The 18,764-nt window shown below is 52.1% G+C and overlaps 4 protein-coding genes across 4 annotated transcripts; 3 read left to right on the top strand and 1 right to left on the bottom strand.

Moving 5' to 3' along the window:
• Positions 1–532: 532 nt before the first annotated feature.
• Positions 533–1,558, top strand: LOC311400204 (GTPase IMAP family member 4-like; the record flags this gene model as incomplete). Its single annotated transcript, XM_084488812.1, has 2 exons — positions 533–1,252; positions 1,550–1,558. Coding segments are annotated over 2 exons (729 nt in total), but the record flags the coding sequence as incomplete, so codon positions are not given.
• Positions 1,559–4,212: 2,654 nt separating this feature from the next.
• On the top strand, positions 4,213–6,145 carry LOC311336560 (uncharacterized protein). Its single transcript, XM_084463412.1, has 3 exons — positions 4,213–4,682; positions 4,810–5,050; positions 5,312–6,145. Exons 1-3 carry the CDS (start codon positions 4,380–4,382, stop codon positions 6,040–6,042), a joined length of 1,275 nt encoding a protein of 424 aa, XP_084319538.1. The 5' UTR covers positions 4,213–4,379; the 3' UTR covers positions 6,043–6,145.
• A 7-nt stretch (positions 6,146–6,152) lies between these two features.
• Positions 6,153–8,255, bottom strand: LOC311336726 (uncharacterized protein). Its single transcript, XM_084463413.1, has 2 exons — positions 8,096–8,255; positions 6,153–7,311 (listed from the first exon to the last, which is right to left on the bottom strand). Exons 1-2 carry the CDS (start codon positions 8,190–8,192, stop codon positions 6,713–6,715), a joined length of 696 nt encoding a protein of 231 aa, XP_084319539.1. The 5' UTR covers positions 8,193–8,255; the 3' UTR covers positions 6,153–6,712.
• A 376-nt stretch (positions 8,256–8,631) lies between these two features.
• armc5 (armadillo repeat containing 5) lies at positions 8,632–15,871 on the top strand. The gene is given in 10 exon segments (XM_084488811.1): positions 8,632–8,872; positions 9,058–9,515; positions 9,615–9,645; positions 9,869–9,979; positions 10,448–10,839; positions 10,888–11,540; positions 11,823–12,687; positions 12,689–12,776; positions 13,374–13,506; positions 13,996–15,871. Coding segments are annotated over 9 exon segments (4,236 nt in total). The 5' UTR covers positions 8,632–8,872; positions 9,058–9,107; the 3' UTR covers positions 15,551–15,871.
• Positions 15,872–18,764: the final 2,893 nt, after the last annotated feature.

The following is an 18,764-nucleotide window of genomic DNA, read 5'->3' as shown; positions in this document are numbered from 1 at the left end:
ACGGAGAAAAAAAAGATCGTTTTGGTACGTGTGGACTTGGCCTAAATCATGAAGGCTCATTATGTATTTGTAGTTAATTTAGTCATTTTGATAAGCTAATATAGCTACTATAGATACATACAGCATGCGTTGCCTTCATTATAAGGGTTATATAAGGCTTTTAATTTTTTGCGGCTCCAGACATATTTGTTTTTGTTTTTTTGGTCCAATATGGCTCTTTCAACATTTTGGGTTGCCGACCCCTGCCCTAACCCCAACCCCAACCTCCCCCCTTCCCCTAACCCCAACCCTAACCCTAACCCTAATCCCAACCCTAACCTCTCCCCTTCTCCTAACCCTAACCCTAACCCCCACACCAACCCTAACCCCCACCCTAACCCCAACCCCAACCCTAACCCTAACCTCTCCCCTTCCCCTAACCCCAACCCTAACCCTAACCTCACCCCTTCCCCTAACCCTAATCCCAACCCTAACCCCAACCTTAACCCTAATCCCAACCCCAACCCTAACCCTAACCCTAATCCTGGGCTGACGACACTTCCAGTCAAAGCCTAGCGCCAGCTCCGTTACCAAGGTCTGCCAGCTGGGGACCACTGACTACCATGTGGGGGAAGAGGCGGGGAGGAAGAAGGTGGTGGTGTTGGACATGCCAGGTTTTGGAGACACACACCTGACCCGGGAGCAGATCCTCACGGAGATCAGTCAAGGCGTTGCCCTGACGGCCCCCGGCGCCCACGCCTTCCTCTTGGTGGTCCAGGTGGGACGCTACACAGAGGAGGAGAACATGGTCGTCACTATGATGGCTGATGTATTTGGAGAAGCGGCGGTCAGCAACCACACGGTGGTGCTGTTCACCAGGGGAGATGACCTGGAGGGGCCGATAGAGGAGTACCTGGCCAGCGCGCCTGCTAGCCTCAAGGCTTTGATTGACAGGTGTGGAGGCAGGTACCACGTGTTCAACAACTGGGCGCCCAGCGATGTGCAGCAAGTTCACCAGCTGCTGGGGAAGGTGGAGCAGGTTGTGGAGGACAACGGTGGAGGGTGTTACACCAACGCCATGTACCTGGAGGTAGAGGCAATCAGGGAGGAGGAGAGGAAGAGGGCACAAGATAAGGAAAATCTCAATATAAGACCACAGGTTCCACCATCCCCCAGCCCCAGTTTGCGCGAGGAGGCGTTGCAATCCCGCAGCCTGATGAAGAAAATATTTAAGGTGGTGGCGGTGGGGCTCGTTGGCGTGGCGCTGGGGGCTGTGATTGGGGCAATTGTCCCAATAGGAATTGTGGTGGGAGCATCCGTTGGGGGCAGCACAGGCGGCCTACTAGCCATCACTGCAACTAATATTGCCGTGTCGGCCGCTGTTGGGGGGGCTATTGGGGCCGGTATGGGGTTTGCTCTTTGGGTAAAAGCTGAAAATGCTTGTAAAGAAGTTAAGGAAAAAGTAGATAAGGTGGGCAGCCTAGGGTAGGCTACAAATGTGTGTTGGGGGCTGCCAAGTTTGGAGCTATATTGGGTACTGCTCGGGCTAAAAATCGTGTTGCTCCTGTAGAAGCTGTAGAGCAGTGGTTGCCAACCCTGATTGCTGTAGCTCCCGAAAAAGAATAGAAAACTACATACATGATATACATATATATAATAAAATATGCCTGATTAATGTTCTGTTTTGCAAGCGCTTCTCGCCCTCTCTCTCTCTCTTAATCAGTGATGGGAATAATGGCGTTGTATATATCGGCGACACTACGCTCTCTCTCTCTCTCTCTCTCTCGTTGTTTACACATTCGAAAGCACGCAGCACACAATAATCCAAAAGTAGCCTTCTTTAAATGGAAGTATAGCCATTACTTTCCCCTCCAAGAAATTATTGGAACGAGTGTAATCGTGAAATGCACATTTATGCCCTGGACAAAAGTGCCTCTCCACGTCGGTATCAAGTAATTCAAACATCTGATCTTTCAACGTTGCATGCATTCCATGCTTGCGTGCATGGAATGCATTTCCTCATTTCCTCATTTCCTCATACAAATGGAAAATAGCCTACATGCCTTTATTTTTTGTGTTGGAATTAAATTATATAATGAAACTTAGAATTGAATGTACATTGTAAAATTCAAGACAGCTAGGTTTGATATGCTTCTTACAGTGTTTTCTTGGTTGCATCAATTTGAAAGTTGGATCAAAGCCAATGTAATTCAAATACAATTAGCCAAATGAAATGCCTCAAGTTGGAAGTAAAATCTGGGCTGTGTTTTTTCTCTCAACACTTCAATAGGTAGATCTTGCCTTTCACCAAGGCTGAGGTCAGTGTTCTTGGGCTTAAAAGGGTTGATGACCACTGCTGTAGGGCCTGTAACAGCTGTCTCTGCTGGTTCAGTGTTTCAGAAAGGGTTAGGATTTAGGGTAGAGGCAGATTATAAGTGTTCTGGCTACAATAAAACTGAAGGGGAATATAAAAACAGGTGAATTTCAATTTAACTCATTTGTTGTTCTCACCGCCTGGCTCGGCAGTACGTAGACATGCAGGCCTTAAAGTAATTTCACACCATTGCGGAACAAAAATCCAGATGTGCTAAATATTGCAGGAAACTAATTCTGGTTCTATATGTCCTTATGTGGTTTTGTTGGTTTTGTTGACCAATAGCAGGCAGCTTGGGCATGTCGGTAAAATTTTGCTATTTCGGCAGAGCACCCTGCGGCAATAGAAGCACAATGCTCACTGTCTACACGGTCCAATAGTGAACTTCATCACAGTCTCACTGAAGCGCCTCCAGTGCTTTATGGCAAACAACAAAAAACGCCTGCAGAAATTCTCTGACACCCACTGGTCTCAACATGATTCATGCACAGTATGTCTTCTGTCATTAATCAATATAAGGACATTTTAACCATGATGGTTGAATTAAAATCAGAGGGAGACAGCAGGTGCAGCTCTAAAGCGACCTCCCACACAAGAGCAATGGAATAATTTGATTGTATTATATTCCTTGTGATATGGTTTCCTTGTGCTGCAATAAATTATATTTTTGTTGACTTCTAACATGTCTCTGTCTTTGCTGTTTAAATCTAACAGTAGTCTATGAGTAACATATCGGCGGTAACCACTGTTTTTGGGGTATTGCGAAATTGCGCCACCTGGACATTCAGCGGTATTGGATGTGTTTTAATAAAACACATTCCAATACCACGGAATGTCCAGCTGGTGACTCCACTGAGGCTATAGCAACGATGCTCTTAGCACTCTATGAGTGCCCCTGGAGCCCTCGTTAGCTACGAGTGTTTTCACGACGTTCGTTACGCAACGATGCTCGGGAAACGGTGTGAAAACTGTACGATGCTCATACGATGAACTTCACGAACCACTTAGGCTAACGATGCTTTTGGGAAACTGGGCCCAGGTTAAAATCTGTTTCTTCACAAAGTGTTGACAGTGAGCTTTAGTAATGACAACAGTTGCGCAGGCTGCTGCACGAACACACTAAACATCGTAATCTAAACATCGTCGACGTAGGTCATCTGTAATGGACACGAGTGAGAGTATCACTAAACCACACACCAAACTTGTTAGGTTTCTGTTTTTTTGTATGAATGTCAAGGACATTTGTTTCTAAACCAACGTCTTTTACACACAGCAAAATAATCTGACTTGTTATTGTGTGTGACTGAAATTAGACATTATTTTATTATCTTTATTCTTATGCATCATTATACATCCGGTTTTACACTTTTTTGCTAACTAAGCAAGCAACTATAAGACGGGTATCTCACATTTCTATAAAGACACATCTATGGAAAATATCTAAATTACTAAGCCTATATCTAATAATATTCATTATATTCAATAATAATCATTAACGTTTTGACGCCACCTGGAAATGAAATTGATGCAAGCAACGAGGAAACATATTCATTAGATATCTCACATAAATGGAAAATACTTTCTTCCATATTGGTTTGTTTCGTAAAATTAACAAAATAATATGATATTGGATATTACTGATATGACATGATTTATGAACACGTATATATGGTATGGTCGATGCGGCGTCTACTCTTTATAATGTCTATGAGCGCATGTGCAGGACTGGTCCAGATCAGGAATCCCCATTCTATCAGCTCTAGCTCTATGTCCAATCAGTAGGTCCACGTTACAGCAGCCCGGAAGTAAACATCACAAAGTACTTCAAACTGTGGTTCTCGGCTGTTATGAATCCGGTGTCTGTGTACCGATTGAATGAACGGAGTACTATCGGTAACCTGCTCTTTCTGGCATGTTTCCCAACCCGGTAACTTAATGCGCTGTTCTATGAGTTAGCCTATAGTGAGCTAGTGGACGGACCAGCGCTGCGGGGTGCTTCTGGAGATAGATCCGGAGATATTGTGAGATGGACATGAGGGACTTTGTGCAGTCTGCGGGCAGGGCGGTGCTGGAGATGGTGGAACGGGAATGGGAGCCTCTATCCCAGTCCGAGCTGGAACAACGACTGGACCAGGCGGTCGAGGACATCCTGGAGGCGGACCTCGTCGCCAAGGTTCAAGCTCAGCCACCTGCGGTGTATGTGCACCTGGTGCAGGCTCCAGACCCTTTGGTGGTACCAGCAGAACCAGTCAAATCCGCCCCACCCGATGAAGAGGAACATCTGGCTCTAGAGACAGAAGTAGATCCCGTCGATAGTTATGCCGTTAAGGTAAGAGGACGGAGCATATCATGCCATCACTGCGCAATAACATCTTCGATATATACGTCTGTGAGACGTGATCATTTATTGTGTTTCATGAGTGTCTCTGTCTCTCCATCTTCCTCTCCACCTACAGCACATCACTGAACTTCTCCAGAACTCAAAGTCCCACTACAGCAGGTCCAGACTGGCGGGACGCGCCCGCATCTCTCTGTCCCACACGGTGCTGCTGTCCCTCACCCTGCTGTCCAAGCGCGTCAGCTACCGCTCGGTCTCCGGTCGCTTCCGCCTGGAGAAGGGCAACATCCACCGGATCTACTTCTCCTTCTGCGAGCGGGTCAACCTGCTGCAGGACGACCTGATCAGATGGCCAAGCGGTTCGTGGTTTACGTCATTGTTTGCGGATGTCTTGTTCAAAATCATTGGGAATAAAAATGTATTTGTTCAGTGAATGTCAGTAAATTGCTATGGAAAAGGCTCCGAAGACTCCCAAAAGACAACTTTACCAGGATTAGTAGTTTGTTTAAATTATGGTCACTCATCATCCCATCTCACTTACTCAGATGAGTGATGAGATGATGATGATGATGATGGTAAACAATATTAATATCCTCTCGCTGTCCCCCATTCTCCACCAGATGGAGAAGCCGGGGACCTGCTCTGTCCTCTCTACGCTCTGCTGGGCAAGACCGGGCCTGAGGCGGCCCAGGGGGCGCCCCAGGTCCTGGGGATCCTGGGCCACACCCGGGTGCCCATCCGCCTGCCCATCGGCAAGCAGAGCGTGGACAGCCCCATGCCCGAGGTGAAGAGGATGAAGAAGGAGGCCCACCCGGACTCCTGGTTGCACCTGGAGCTGGTGTGTGACCGCAGAGGCCGCTTCCTGCACTGCCACATTGGCAGGGGGTCGGAGACGGGCCGGGCGGCCGCACTGAGGCACCGGCTGGGGCGCCCGCCCATGCCCATGCCCCCGGGGTCCTGCCTGGTGGCCGGAGCGGGCTACCCCCTCACGGAGCACATCCTGACCCCCCACGTCGCCCGCGTGGGGCCCAGGGAGGCCCTCTTCAACAAGACACTGGAGGCGTACTTCAGCATCCTGGAGCAGGCGGTGGCCAGCCTGAAGGCCCGGTTCCAGCGGCTGCGGTACCTGGACATGGGGAACTACGAGAGGGCCAGGGCGGTGGTGCTGACAGCCTGTATCTTGCACAACGTGTTCCTGGACTTTGGGCCCCTGCTGGAGGGGGAGACGGAAGACGCCGAAGAGGCGGGGGTGGCGGAGGAGGAAGAGGGCGATGTAGAGGAGGAAGGGTTAAGGAGACGGGAGGCCATAACGGATTTGTTGTATAAAGGACTTGAATCGACGTGTGCGTGACGTTTTGTTGTGTGTGTGTGTGGATGTTGAGGGTGTGTATCTTTTTGTCTAAATGTGATTTTGTGAAACATTCCACAATACAAACACTTTTCAAGGAATTTCATAAAACATGTCTTTATACTGTAGACACAGAGTTTACATTATAACTGAAAAATAAAAATAATTTAACAAATAATGTCCACAGTCGGAGAATGGCAATTCATGAGTCCCAAAGTACCTTTTAATTCACACTATAATTTGCATGATTGTTAGATTTGAATTTCCACTGCAACTTACCTGAACAAGGACAATTCTTGTCATCTTCTAAAGGACAAAACTGCACATTGCATTCATACCGTGAACCATTTCATAGTTATACACATTTTTTAAGTTATCAATGCCACACTACTGTACAGGCAGGCACTAAAGTATCTCCACATCAATCCCCTCCATGTCCGGACCTCCACCCAAACCCCTCCATTTGTGCATGGGGGAAAAAGTCTCCCACGTTGATGCCTACGCAAGGGTGGGTGACCTCCCCGACCCGCTGGCAACTCAGAACCCGTTCCAAAGCTAATGAGAGAAGGTGAGACGGGTGACTCAGATTGGTTCCCTCTTTATATACAACGATGACTCCACCAGATGGAGTGGATCTCTCCTGGAACACAGATGAGCGTTTGAGTTTTCTAGTCTACGGTCCCTCCTTCACAAACGGCTCGCCGTTCTTCTGAGCCAGGCTGGAGATCGCCTGGGCCAGGTTGTTGATGGCGTCTATCTTCCTCTCCTCCAGCGCCTTCTGCTGGGCCCACATGTTCATCTTCCGCTCCTGCAGCTCCATGTACAGCTGCAGCACGTCCTGCGGCGGCCGCGGCCCGCCCCCCGCCGCCAGCGGCGTGGGCAGGATGGGCGTGAACCTCTTGCTGGCGATGGCCTTGCCCAGCTTGGTGCCGCTGAGCCTGGCCCGCCGCAGGGCCTCCACCTCCTCGCGGCTCTTCCCCAGCACCTCGTGCATGGCCCTGAAGAACTCCCAGTGCACGCCGCCCTCGCCCAGCCGCCGGGCGCGCTCGGCGTTCTTGCGGTACGTGGCCAGCATGTTGCGCCACTTGAGGTCGCACTCGTAGGCCTTGACGGTGACCTCCGGGTCGCCGCCCTCGCTCAGCTTGGCGTTGATCTTCTCCGACACGAGCTCCCACAGCTTCTTCTTCTTGCAGACGGGCTGGTCGAAGAGCGGGTCCATCTCCAGGCGGATGTGGACCAGGTGCCACGTGGCCTGAAGGGTCCACACGAATTCTGGGCGTGGGGATGATGAAGGAGATTAAATATGCTTTATATGTCATGGTTCAAAAAAATGCGTCTATTCCATCGTTCATCTCAATGTTGCCTTGGTCGAATAGTTAATATTGTGAAACCACTGTCAGAACATTGACAAAACAATATGTCTGAGTAAGTCTTGACATATTATTTTGTTATTTGACAATTCATATAATGTCTAAAACAGAACAAGCAATCCTTGGCACAACATGTATGCAAAATAGTTTTTTTGGGGGGTAGTGGTCAGTAGTGTTCATGGCTTGTAGAATGGTTATCTGAGATGACCAAGGAGGGAATTGTAATATATTTCAGCCGTAATATTCTCACATAGCCACAGGGAGCAGCACCGAGCACATTTAATAAAGCTGCAACATTTGCACATAGGGGGCAACAACGGAAAACACAGATAAAGTTTTTTACGTTGTAGAAGAAGTCTACCTTCACCTCGCTATAAAAGCAGCAACATAACTTGGAGAAGGCAGAATCTCTTGGGCGGTGTATCGTACATGTAAAGCTTAGAGACGCTCCGCGCGTGTTATATACCATTCCTCTCCTTTTGTTTCATATAGACCAAAACCTTTACCAAATAAAGTGAGTTAAAAGTGATCCTGGCTCGGCGCCTTTCCTGGATTAAAAATAACATAACAGTAGCATCACATTAATGGTTAATTGATCCATTATATGACGTATAATAACACACCAAACGTCCCACAGATACAGTGACTGCAATCAGCTCATTAGGAGTAGATAAAAAGCTACAAACCTGCTTTTGTCTTGTCAGTCTCAAGATTTTGGGCCATATTAGATACCTTTCCCTCCACTTCAAGACCATCTGTAACAATACTGTCGATTATCTCCATGTTATTCAGTACGAGTTATACCAACAAAGTTGTTGGTTTTGACTCACTAAATCTATCGGAGAGTTTAACAACCTTTGTAGTGCAGCGATAGCTGTGTCGCACTGACCAAAGCGATGAATATAACAACTTATACAATGCGTTATGGTCAGTGTAGTTCTTTTAGGGTATCGCCGGCGTTTGCTTTAACGAATTCACCCGTTTAACTAAACTACAATTCTATGTACACGTCGAGTTTCTCAGCGTAATATACTATTATTTCCCAGTCATGGGACATGTAGTTCTTTAAGTCCAGCTAACGCAGGGCACTACGTGACCCGGGCGTGTCTTCTGGACTACAACTCCCATGATGTGTATTTAACTAACCCATCCCCCATCCCGCGCTCCCTCCCCTGGTCGCTTCTCTGTTTAGTTGCCTGGCTAAAGATGGCGTTAGCGGCTAGCCAAGGCGATTGCATTTTGTTTCATACAATTTATTCCGCCACTGGTATAATAACATTGGTCAAATAGATTTTTAAGGCTTATTCCGAAGTGCAAAAAATGTATTCCGTTTAGCAAACGCACCTACAACATGCAGCATAACGCGTGCCTGACCTTGTCACCGTTTAGGCCTGTTTTTTTAGGAAGCCGACCGAAGCCACCGGGACTCCATCTCCCGTCGGCCCCCGCGCGGCCGCTGTCAGGTGACACCATTTCCTCTTTCGTGCTGGTATATGTAGTTTTTTTTTCGTGTACCGGAACCACACTTAAATATAAATAAGAGAATTAAAATGGAACGAATTCGGTTTTTAAACAGTTTTATAAATGATCTGAGCTGTTCTTAATTGAAGTCCTAATAATCTTCTGTGGTGTTTGTCTTGTCTCGTAGTGTGAAGAAAAAAATAAATTATAACCCAGATCCAGCGAGACCGTGGGATCATGGCAGCGTTACCCGTCCAAGGGAGCTGCAAACCGGCCCGAGGGTCCGGGTCGCACCGGGGCGCCCCTTCGCCATCGCCAGAGTCATCCCTGACCTGGTGCTTGTCTCATCTCTCAAAACCCGTGGCGCAAACTACGGAGGAACCCGGGATCCGCGGCACGGAAAACAGCGGCGGTAGAAAAGATTCGGAAAGCAAGAGGAACAAAGCTGCTCAGTGGCGGGCCCTGGTGGCCATCCGGACGCATCACATCAAGGGGGGCACCAGCGGGATATCCCGATTTAGAACTCAGGGTGGGCTCGGCCCCCTGTTGAAAGTTCTCAAGGACCCCGACTGCTCCCGGAAGACGTTAGACCTAGCCCTGAGCATACTGGGGAACTGCTGCACAGAGTACGCGACCAGGGCGCAGGTGAGAGCCAGGACAAGCTGTGGTGGAAAGTCAAGCAATTGAATGCTGCTGTAGGTTTGACACATTATGTTGAAATTACATTTGATCCTTTCTTTGCAGGTTCGTAAGCTTGATGGAGTCACCATTGTGGGTAAGTAGGGAACAAATAAGAAATCAATATGTTGAATTAATTCTGTTACTTATGCAAAAAACAAAACAATGATGATTTGATATCAAAGTTCAAACGTACCTGGCCTAATCTTACCTGATAAGCGTGAAAGCATTGCTAAGCAGCCATCAGTCATCTGTGTGAAAGGCCTTTTTGTTCCGGCCCAACTGAGACTAAACCCGTCTCTTGTTCCCGACCGTTTCAGTGGACATCCTGAAGAGGAACGTCACCACGGACACGGTCCAGAACCGGGCCGCACGCGCCCTGGGGAACCTGGCTATGGACCCCCAGAACTCGGCCCTCATCCACTCCTCTGGTGTGTGTGTGTGTGTGTGTGTGTGTGTGTGTGTGTGTGTGTGTGTGTGTGTGTGTGTGTGTGTGTGTGTGTGTGTGTGTGTGTGTGTGTGTGTGTGTGTGTGTGTGTGTGTGAGAGACCACCTCTGGGCTGCGGAAGCATGATGTAATGTTTCATGAGATGATGTCATCAGTCATTGGGGAATTCAGAGGGAAATAAGGATAGAATAAAAAAGTGATATTCTATCCTAAAATTAGAACTCATATTTCCTTTACACTGTGCTTTAGTTTTGTATCCGATCTTTCGACAAATGTAGATAACACTGGGTTTGTTTATATCAGATGGAAGAAAGTATCCCGTCTGTGTGTAATCAATAATGTAAATGTAGTAGTAAATATTTCAGACACAAATCAATACTTTAAAAGACGTTGCTTATTTGTCACGATGGGTTGTAAGTAACTCAGCCAACCGCCTCCCTCCCTGCTCCAGGTGGCGTGCCGCTCCTCCTCCTCTGCCTCTCCCTCTTCTCCTCCTCCTCCTCCTCCTCCTCCTCCTCCTCCTCCACCTCCCTGGGCGGGGCCCCGCCCCCTCCCTCCGGCCCCCAGCTGGAGTGCGCCCAGTCGGCGGCGCGCGCCCTCCTCTACCTCGCCGACACCCACGCCAACCGCCTCTCCCTGCTGGCCCAGGGCGCTCTGTCCGCCCTGGCGCCGCTCCTCGCCGCCGACCTCCCGCCGGGCCTCCGTCGCGCCGCCCTGCGCGCCGTCCACGAGCTGACGCGCGGCTGCGGCATGGAGTGCGCCCGCGAGGTGTCGCGCTCCGGCGTCCTGGCCCCGCTGGGCGCCATGGCGACGGGCACCGCCGCCACGACGACGACGACGGCGGCGGCGGCGGCGGCGGCGGCTGAGGGGGCAGGAGGAGGAGGAGGAGGAGGAGGAGGAGGAGGAGGAGGAGGAGGGGGGAGCGAAGAGCCGCCGGAGGAGCTGGCGCTGAAGGCGCTGGCCAACCTGTGCTCACAGGGCTGCCTGCGGCCCCTGGTGGGCTCGCTGGACGTCATCGGCCGCTTCTCGGCGGAGGCGCGGCGGGAGCCGCTCAAGTCGCCCGTGTTCCTGAAGGCGCTGTGCCTCTGCTGCAAGGAGGCGGTGAACCGCGCCAAGGTGAAGGCGTGCGGCGGGCTGGAGACGCTGGTGGGCTTCCTGGCGACGCACCGCGGCCACCCGCTGGCGCGCATGGCCATCGTGGCGTGCGTGGACTTTGTGTACGACGAGTCGGCGCTGGAGCAGCTGCAGGAGCTGGGGCTGGTGCCGCTGCTGGTGGGCCGGCTGGCCGCCCTCGCCCGCGAGGAGGAGGAGCAGCAGCGGCAGCAGCAGCAGCAGCAGCAGCAGTGGCAGCAGCAGGAGGTGGAGGAGGCGGCGGCGGAGACGGCGGCGGCGGCGGCGGACAGGACGGAGGCGGGCCTGACGGGGGGGATGTCTCCCTCGGAGCAGCTGTCCTGCTTCGAGTCCTTCGACTTCCCGGCCCTGGACGGCCGGCGGGAGGAGGCCCGGGACCAGGGGCCCGGGTCGTCCAGCTTCCTCAGCCTCAGGTACCGCGTGGTGCGCTGCGGGATGCCTTAGGCTGGGTGCACCTCAGACACACTGCAGAGACAACCACCTGTCATGTGGTTGTAACACAAGATCCCCAGATCTAGCATCACCAGATCAACTTTAAAGTTGATAATAATAATAATACATTCGCTTTTCTAAATATTCAAAGACGCTCTCTACTAATGTTTGACAGTGATGCACTGTCAATCATTAGTAGATTAGTAGATTTCCATGGTGTTGTGTCAACACTTTGAACGCCTGTCTTCCTGTTTGCTTCCCAGGTCATGGCTGCTCTCCGAGGGCCTGATCTCCTCCGAGGGAGACCTGGTCGATGCCCCGGGTGCGGCCGACGGGGACTGGAGCGGTCTTCATCTCCCTTCGTCCTCCTCCTCCTCCTCCTCACCTCAAACCCCTCTCCCCGCCCTGCCCTCCGCTTCTCCTACCGCTCCTAAAAGCTCCTCCCTCTCCCTGCCCTCCTCCGCTTCCTCTTCCTGTCCCGCCCCCGCCTCCACCCAGCAGCCCGAGGTCCCCCCCCTGGGGGACGCCCCCGCCCCTCCCTCAGCCACCACCTCCACCTCCTCCCCCTCCCCCGCCCCCGGCTTCCAGCCCCTCTCCTCCTCCGCCGCCAAGACCCCCTCCCAGACCCCCGTCTCCCCCTCAAAGTTCTCCCCGCAGCGGAAGCGTCCGCGCGTTCACCCGCTGCCCCGCGCCACCCCCGCCACCGCCACGCTGGACGCCCCTCCCTCTCCCTCTCCCTCCCCCTCCCCCACCCCCATCACCCCCACAACCCCCACCACCCCCACCCCCACCCCCGCCCCGCAGCGACAACACCACCACCCCCACAACAACCGCCACCCCTACCACCCGGAGCCCTGGGCCCCCGAGTCGCCCGTGCTGCTCCTGCTGTCGCGCTTCTCCCACGCCTCGGACCCCAGCGCGGCGCTGGTGACGCCGGCGGCGCTGCGTGGCCTGCTGCGCTACGTCAGCCGCCACCGTGACCCCAGCAGCCGCTGCTTCCGCATGCTCTGCCGCCTCAGCTGCAACCCCAACTGCCTGCACGCGCTGGTGCGCACCGGGGCGCCCGCACTCATCAGGCACCACCTGTGTCGACCGGCGGAGAGGGGAGGAGGAGGAGGAGGAGGAGGAGGAGGGGGAGGAGGGGGGAGGAGGAGGAGGAGGAGGAGGAGGAGGTACCAGGCAGACGGGCCGGGTCAGGGCGAAGGTGAAGCAGCTGGGTAAGCCGGGTGTCTGAGGCGGGGTTCCACGTTAGCACGTTAGCCTGGCTAATGTCATATTGTTGTTGTTGTTGTTGTTGTTATTATGCCAGATTTGTTTTTTTTTATAGCTTGGTTAGCTTGATGGCTAGCGAACTTGCTAGCCATTGCTCTCAGTAGTGCTGGCCAGTGTTAGGGAGAGCCGTGTGACTCTCGCTAAGACCGTTGACAACTTTGAGCAAGATTCTAGACTCCGACCTGCTCCCAAAGAACATGCATCTGCAGTAACTGTTAGTTGATGTGGGTGAAAACATTTGCTCCACAATAAATGGTATGGACCATTTATAAAAACAGGCCTAAACGGTGACAAGGTCAGGCACGCGTTATGCTGCATGTTGTAGGTGCGTTTGCTAAACGGAATACATTTTTTGCACTTCGGAGTCTTAAAAATGGACGGCAATAGGATTCATAAGTATCATTTATTATTAGTAATATATTGTGAGAATATTGGTTTTAACGTCGGCGTGCTGCTGCTATGAGCGCCATCCCCTCCTTGGTCGCTGGGTGCTGTGGTTCACTGTGGGGTCCTTCCTCTGTGCGTGTCTCTCCGCTGTGCAGGCCTGGCTCTGCTCAACAACATGCGGGTCCAGAGTGAGTCTGCGTTCGGCTCGGGGGTGCTGGCCCACGCCATGCTGTCCGGCTCGGAGCCCGACAAGATGAACGTCGCTCTGTCCCTCCCACTCATCAACAGGTGGGTGGAAGACCGCCAGCAATGTCGGCACGTGCATGTGCCGTGCATGGCACGTGCACGTCGTGTTGCCATATCCTAGTCGTGTTGCCATATCCTAGTCATGGTAGCGTATGCTAGTAATGTTGGCATATATGGTTTAAAGATACATCCACACAGCCGGCCTTAAACGATTCTTAGGATCATGTATTTATCATTTATTAATGCCTTATTTGATGGATTAGATTCTTAATTATGTATATTTTAATTACTTTGTTTCGTAAATATGGTCTTTGTACACTAACTGGTGCGTATTGCATTTGTGAATTTTGTAGATTACATACGCGGCGGCATAACAGAAAACCAATCCTTGTTAAGGACTTAATCCCAGCTCGCCTTCTGCCGTTGTTTGTGTTGACTTCTTATCGTCGTGTTCCAGCAACAAGGCTGTTATTGTTTGTATTGACTGTATCGTATTGGATTGTATCGACCTGCCTCATGTCTTCCCTCCAGCAACAAGGCGCTCCTGAGGAAGCTGCTCCTGGACAGCGGCGGCCTGGCGGTGGCGCTGCAGCCCCTGGGCTGCCCCGCCGCCGCCGCCGGAGGGGAGGGGGAGGAGCAGCAGGAGGAGCAGGAGGAGCAGGAGGAGCAGGAGGAGCACACGGCCGAGTGCCGCCTCCTCCTCCCCAAAGGCTTCAGCTCCTCTCCGCCCGCCAGCGGCGCCCAGCTCCACGCGCTCTACCTCTCGCTGCTGACCGGCTGCCTGTCCGCCCTGCTGGGCGGCGGCGGCCGGGCCGACGCGGGCGGGAAGCCCCCGCTCCCGGCTCGCTCCGGAACGTTCCCGGATCGGGACCGTGTCGGGAATGCCGAAGACACGCCCCCTTCTCCTCCTCCTCCGCTGAAGAAGCCCCGCCTGGACCTCCTGTGTCCGTACCGCGACGCAACCTTCGACCTCCTCTTGGAGCTGGACGACGGCACGAGGCTCCCGGCCAATCGGGAGGCGGTGTCGGCGGGCTCGGAGTACTTCCGGGCGCTGCTGGGGGGCGGGTTCGAGGAGGCGGCGGCGGGCGGCGCCGGCCGAGCCATCCCCATCCGGGACGTGAGCGGCGGGACGCTGCTGACGGTGCTGCACCACCTGCACGGCTGCCGGCTCCCCGCCCCCACCCAGCAGGGGGAGGAGGGGGAGGGGGGGCGGTGCCAGGTGTTGGGGGCCCTGGCCCGGGAGAGGCTGGGCCTGGTCGCGGCGGGGACGACGGCCGCGGCGGCGGGGACCCCGGACTTCCAGGACTCGCCGCTGGGCGAGGCGATGGTGGGCGCCTGCCGCTTCCTGGTGCCGGAGCTGCGGCGGGAGGCGGAGCAGCTCTGCGTGGAGGCGCTGCTGGCGCACGCCACCGCCGCGGCACCGCCCCCGCCCCCGCCCCCCCCCAGGGACCCGGGGCGGCCCCTGGGGGAGTCCACCGACGAGGGGCTGGCTCGCCGCGCCTCGGCCCTGGAGCTGAGCGGAGGAGGAGCAGGGAGCCGGCGGGCGCAGGAGCAGGAGGAGGAGGAGCAGGAGGAGCAGCAGCAGGAGGAGCAGCAGGGGTCCAAGACGAGCGGCGCTCCGGACCTCCCGCCGCAAGAACCCAAGAACCCGCGCCCGCGCTCCGCGTCCGGTTCTAAACCGAGCGGCCCCGACAACAAGACCCGGGCGGGACCCAAGCACACTCGGCGCTCGCTGAGGCCGGCCCCCGCGGCGGACCCCTCGCTCCCCTCGCCGTGGCCCCCGGGGGGCAGCGAGGGCCGGGCGCTGTGGCTCCACCTCCTCCCTCAGGTGTACCGCTTCTCTCAGCGCTACTGCTACCCCGCGCTGGGCCGCGCCTGCCTCACGCTGCTCCTGGGGGGGCCGCGGGGCCCCAGGGCCCAGCCCCGCGCCGCCACCGGCTCCTCCTCCTCCTCCTCCTCCTCCTCCTCCTCCTCCTCCTCCTCCTCGGGCCCTGGGGACTGTCTGGGGAGGCTGGCCCTGGAGGCGGACTGCCCCGGGACCCTGAGGCGGGACTTGCTGGACCTGGTGGTGTCAGCTCTGAGCTAGAGGGGGGACTGGGGGAGGGGCGGGGGGCGGTGGGGGGGGAGTGCATGTCACGGGGGGAGGGGGGGGGGGGGTCTTGTCACACAGGGGGGGGAGGTTTGTGTCAAAGGAGGAGTCTATGGTGTTGCTTTTGTGATTAAAATGTCACGGATCATCTCACTTGTGCACGCACACAAAGTCGCTCACGCTGAACATTTAAAGATGCAATCAATTCACAGCCTCGTCGTTCTGCTTATTTTATCATTTTGAAATGATGCGCTTTTCTTTTTTTTTCTAGAGTTTATGAGATTCTACGAAGGCTGCCCTGACCTCGCCCGTACGAGGTGATACTTAATTTGCCATTGCTTGTGCCATCAACATCTGTGTTGTATATTTTTTGTATATTATTATTTGTATATTATTTTAAAAAAATGAATGAATTTTTTCCAGTCATTTGAAGAGATGGTCAGGGTCGCTCTAGTTGCCTTTTTTTGTTTATTTTTGTAAATAGAGATAAAGCCGAAATATATAGATATACAGTACACGTACCCGTCAGATGTATGGCACCTAATAAATATGGTCTAAGCTCACTCTGCTCTCTCTCTCGCTGCTTTTTATTGAGTCATGATGGGACGACGATATACTGTATTACTACCACTTGAATGACTCCTTCAAAGTAAAAGTCCCTAAAATAAACAGTCATGTCTCAATTATATATTGTGGCTTGAGCGTAAAAGTATTTCCTACGGAAAAGGATTAGGGCCACACGTGACTTTTTTCCTCTGAAAGACCAAAAAAAAAGTATTTTTAGGGACCGAGCCAAACTTGGCAAGGACCCTATTGAAACCCTTGTGTTTCTTCTTCTTATTATTTTACCTCATCTTCGACTGCATTTTTCCCCCCCTGCACATATTCGAAAACTCATTTTTATTTGGCACATTTTGTGGGACTGGTGAAAAATTTGATATTCTAGCCCTCAAATTCACATTCGCCCCTAGGTGGCGCTATACCAACTATGCCAAAATTTCAACGTTTGCACAAGCATAACTCGTCACCGGTTGGACCTAAACTCATGAAACTTTGCACACATATGCAAATCCTCATAATGAAGAAATTTGCAGATACTAACTTAGCACTTCCGGTAGCCAGATTTCCCGCCATTTTGAATTTAGTTAAAAACAGTAAATTCCCCAAGGATCCCAGGTTTTTCGACTTTGACAAAATTCCTTTGCCACATATCATCTATGGCCCATTATCTTCAATCTGACATAAGGATTAGTCTGTAGGATAAATGTCAAAGTACCCATGAGCCATTGAGTTCAAAAAGGGGTGTGTTTTTCACCCCAAAAATAGTAAATTGCACATATCTACATTAATTGGACTCCTATGGTGTTGGACCTCTCTACTAAAGTTGTTCATAATCAAATTCTGAACAAGAATAAGTCAACAATTTTTCAAATGGGGCGTGGCATCGAAGTGGGCGTGGCCCGTTACTAAAATAGCCACAGTTCATAGACGCAATGTTTGATTTGAGCGGGACCAACTCAATGGCCGTTAGGTACCAAAGTTCTAACTGCTCACCAAAATTTAAGTCGATTTAAAAAACAACATGGCCGCCAGAGGAGGGTCGATCACTCTGCGGACACCGTAATAGTTATGAATATGAAATTCACAGGTCACGTGTAGACTGGTGCCTCTAGCTCACATACCAAAATTCGTGTTTCACATGTGTGTAGCGCCCCCTACAGGAACTTTAAAAAGCAGCCCCTGCGCCACGTTTCACCAATATGTATGAAAATCGGTAGGCACGTATAAGGTCCCATGACCTACAGAAAAGCCTCTTGGACCCATGCTCCAAACCCCACCGGAAGTCGGAAATTTTAATTTTTTCATTTTCACTCTCGGCGGCCATTTTGAAAAATTTTCACTTTTTTGCCTTGTATTTGAATGAACTCCTCCTAGGGAATTTATCGGATCTGCTTCAAAATTGGTCAGTACAGTCATGAAGTGGTGCTAAACCAAAATCGTGCTATTTGTGACTGTACGTTGAAGGGCGTGTCCGTGGCATGCCGTCAAAGTTGGCCATTTTTGAATTCCGTCGCCTTGTATTTGAACTAACTCCTCCTAGGGAATTTATCGGATCTGCTTCAAATTTGGTCAGTACAGTCATGAAGTGGTGCTGAACCAAAATCGTGCTATTTGGGACTGTACGTTGAAGGGCGTGTCCGTGGCGTGATGTCAAAGTTGGCCATTTTGAATGGAATTTCACTTTTTCGCATTGTATTTGAACGAACTCCTCCTAGGGAATTTATCGGATCTGCTTCACAATTGGTCAGTACAGTCATGAAGTGGTGCTGAACCAAAATCGTGCTATTTGTGATTGTACGTTGAAGGGCGTGGCCGTGGCGTGCCGTCAAAGTTGGCCGTTTTGAATTCCGTGGTCTTATTTTCGCTTTTTTCCCCTTGTATTTGAACGAACTCCTCCTAGGGTATTTATCGGATCTGCTTCACAATTAGTCAGTACAGTCAAAACATGGTGCTCAACCAACGCCGTGTTATTTGTGACTGTACATTGAAGGGCATGGCCGTGGCGTGCTGTCAAAGTTGGCCATTTTGAATGGAATTCTTTCACTTTTTCGCCTTGTATTTCAACTAACTCCTCCTAGGGAATTCAATTCAATTCGCGAATTTTTTTTAAAACTGCGCTTTTTTAAAACTGCGCGCAGTGATGAACGGGACCTCGTGCCGGCTTGCGGCTGCGTCACGTGCGGTCCTAACATGTGCACATCTTGCCAGCACACATGTTACGACGGCACGTGACGCGGCCGCAAGCCGGCGCGATTTTTTTTTAAAACTGCGCGCAGTGATGAACGGGACCTCGTACCGGCGGCCGCAAGCCGGCGCGAGGTCCCGTTCATCACTGCGCGCAGTTTTAATTAGGGACCGAGCCAGAACTGGCAAGGTCCCTATTGTTTTTGGTCCGATTTTTAGGGACCGAGCCAAACTTGGCAAGGACCCTATTGAAACCCTCGTGATTATTAGGGACCGAGCCAAACTTGGCAAGGACCCTATTGAAACCCTCGTGATTATTAGGGACCGAGCCAAACTTGGCAAGGACCCTATTGAAACCCCCATGATTATTAGGGACCGAGCCAAACTTGGCAAGGACCCTATTGAAATCCTCGTGTTTCTTCTTCTTATTAGGGACCGAGCCAAACTTGGCAAGGACCCTATTGAA

This window comes from Micromesistius poutassou (genome assembly GCF_964030765.1).
Source record: "Micromesistius poutassou genome assembly, chromosome: 1".
NCBI classification, from domain to species: Eukaryota; Metazoa; Chordata; class Actinopteri; order Gadiformes; family Gadidae; genus Micromesistius; species Micromesistius poutassou.
This window is presented reverse-complemented; position numbering and strand designations above follow the sequence as displayed.

Bases quoted from the DNA above. Each gene is read 5' to 3' on its own strand.
- LOC311336560 (XM_084463412.1), top strand. From the start codon at position 4,380: ATGGACATGAGGGACTTTGTGCAGTCTGCGGGCAGGGCGGTGCTGGAG. The intron at 4,683-4,809 runs GTAAGAGGACGG...CTCCACCTACAG, and splicing joins TCGATAGTTATGCCGTTAAG to CACATCACTGAACTTCTCCA. The intron at 5,051-5,311 runs GTTCGTGGTTTA...ATTCTCCACCAG, and splicing joins CCTGATCAGATGGCCAAGCG to ATGGAGAAGCCGGGGACCTG.
- LOC311336726 (XM_084463413.1), bottom strand. From the start codon at position 8,192: ATGGAGATAATCGACAGTATTGTTACAGATGGTCTTGAAGTGGAGGGA. The intron at 7,312-8,095 runs GTTTGTAGCTTT...CCCCACGCCCAG, and splicing joins GACTGACAAGACAAAAGCAG to AATTCGTGTGGACCCTTCAG.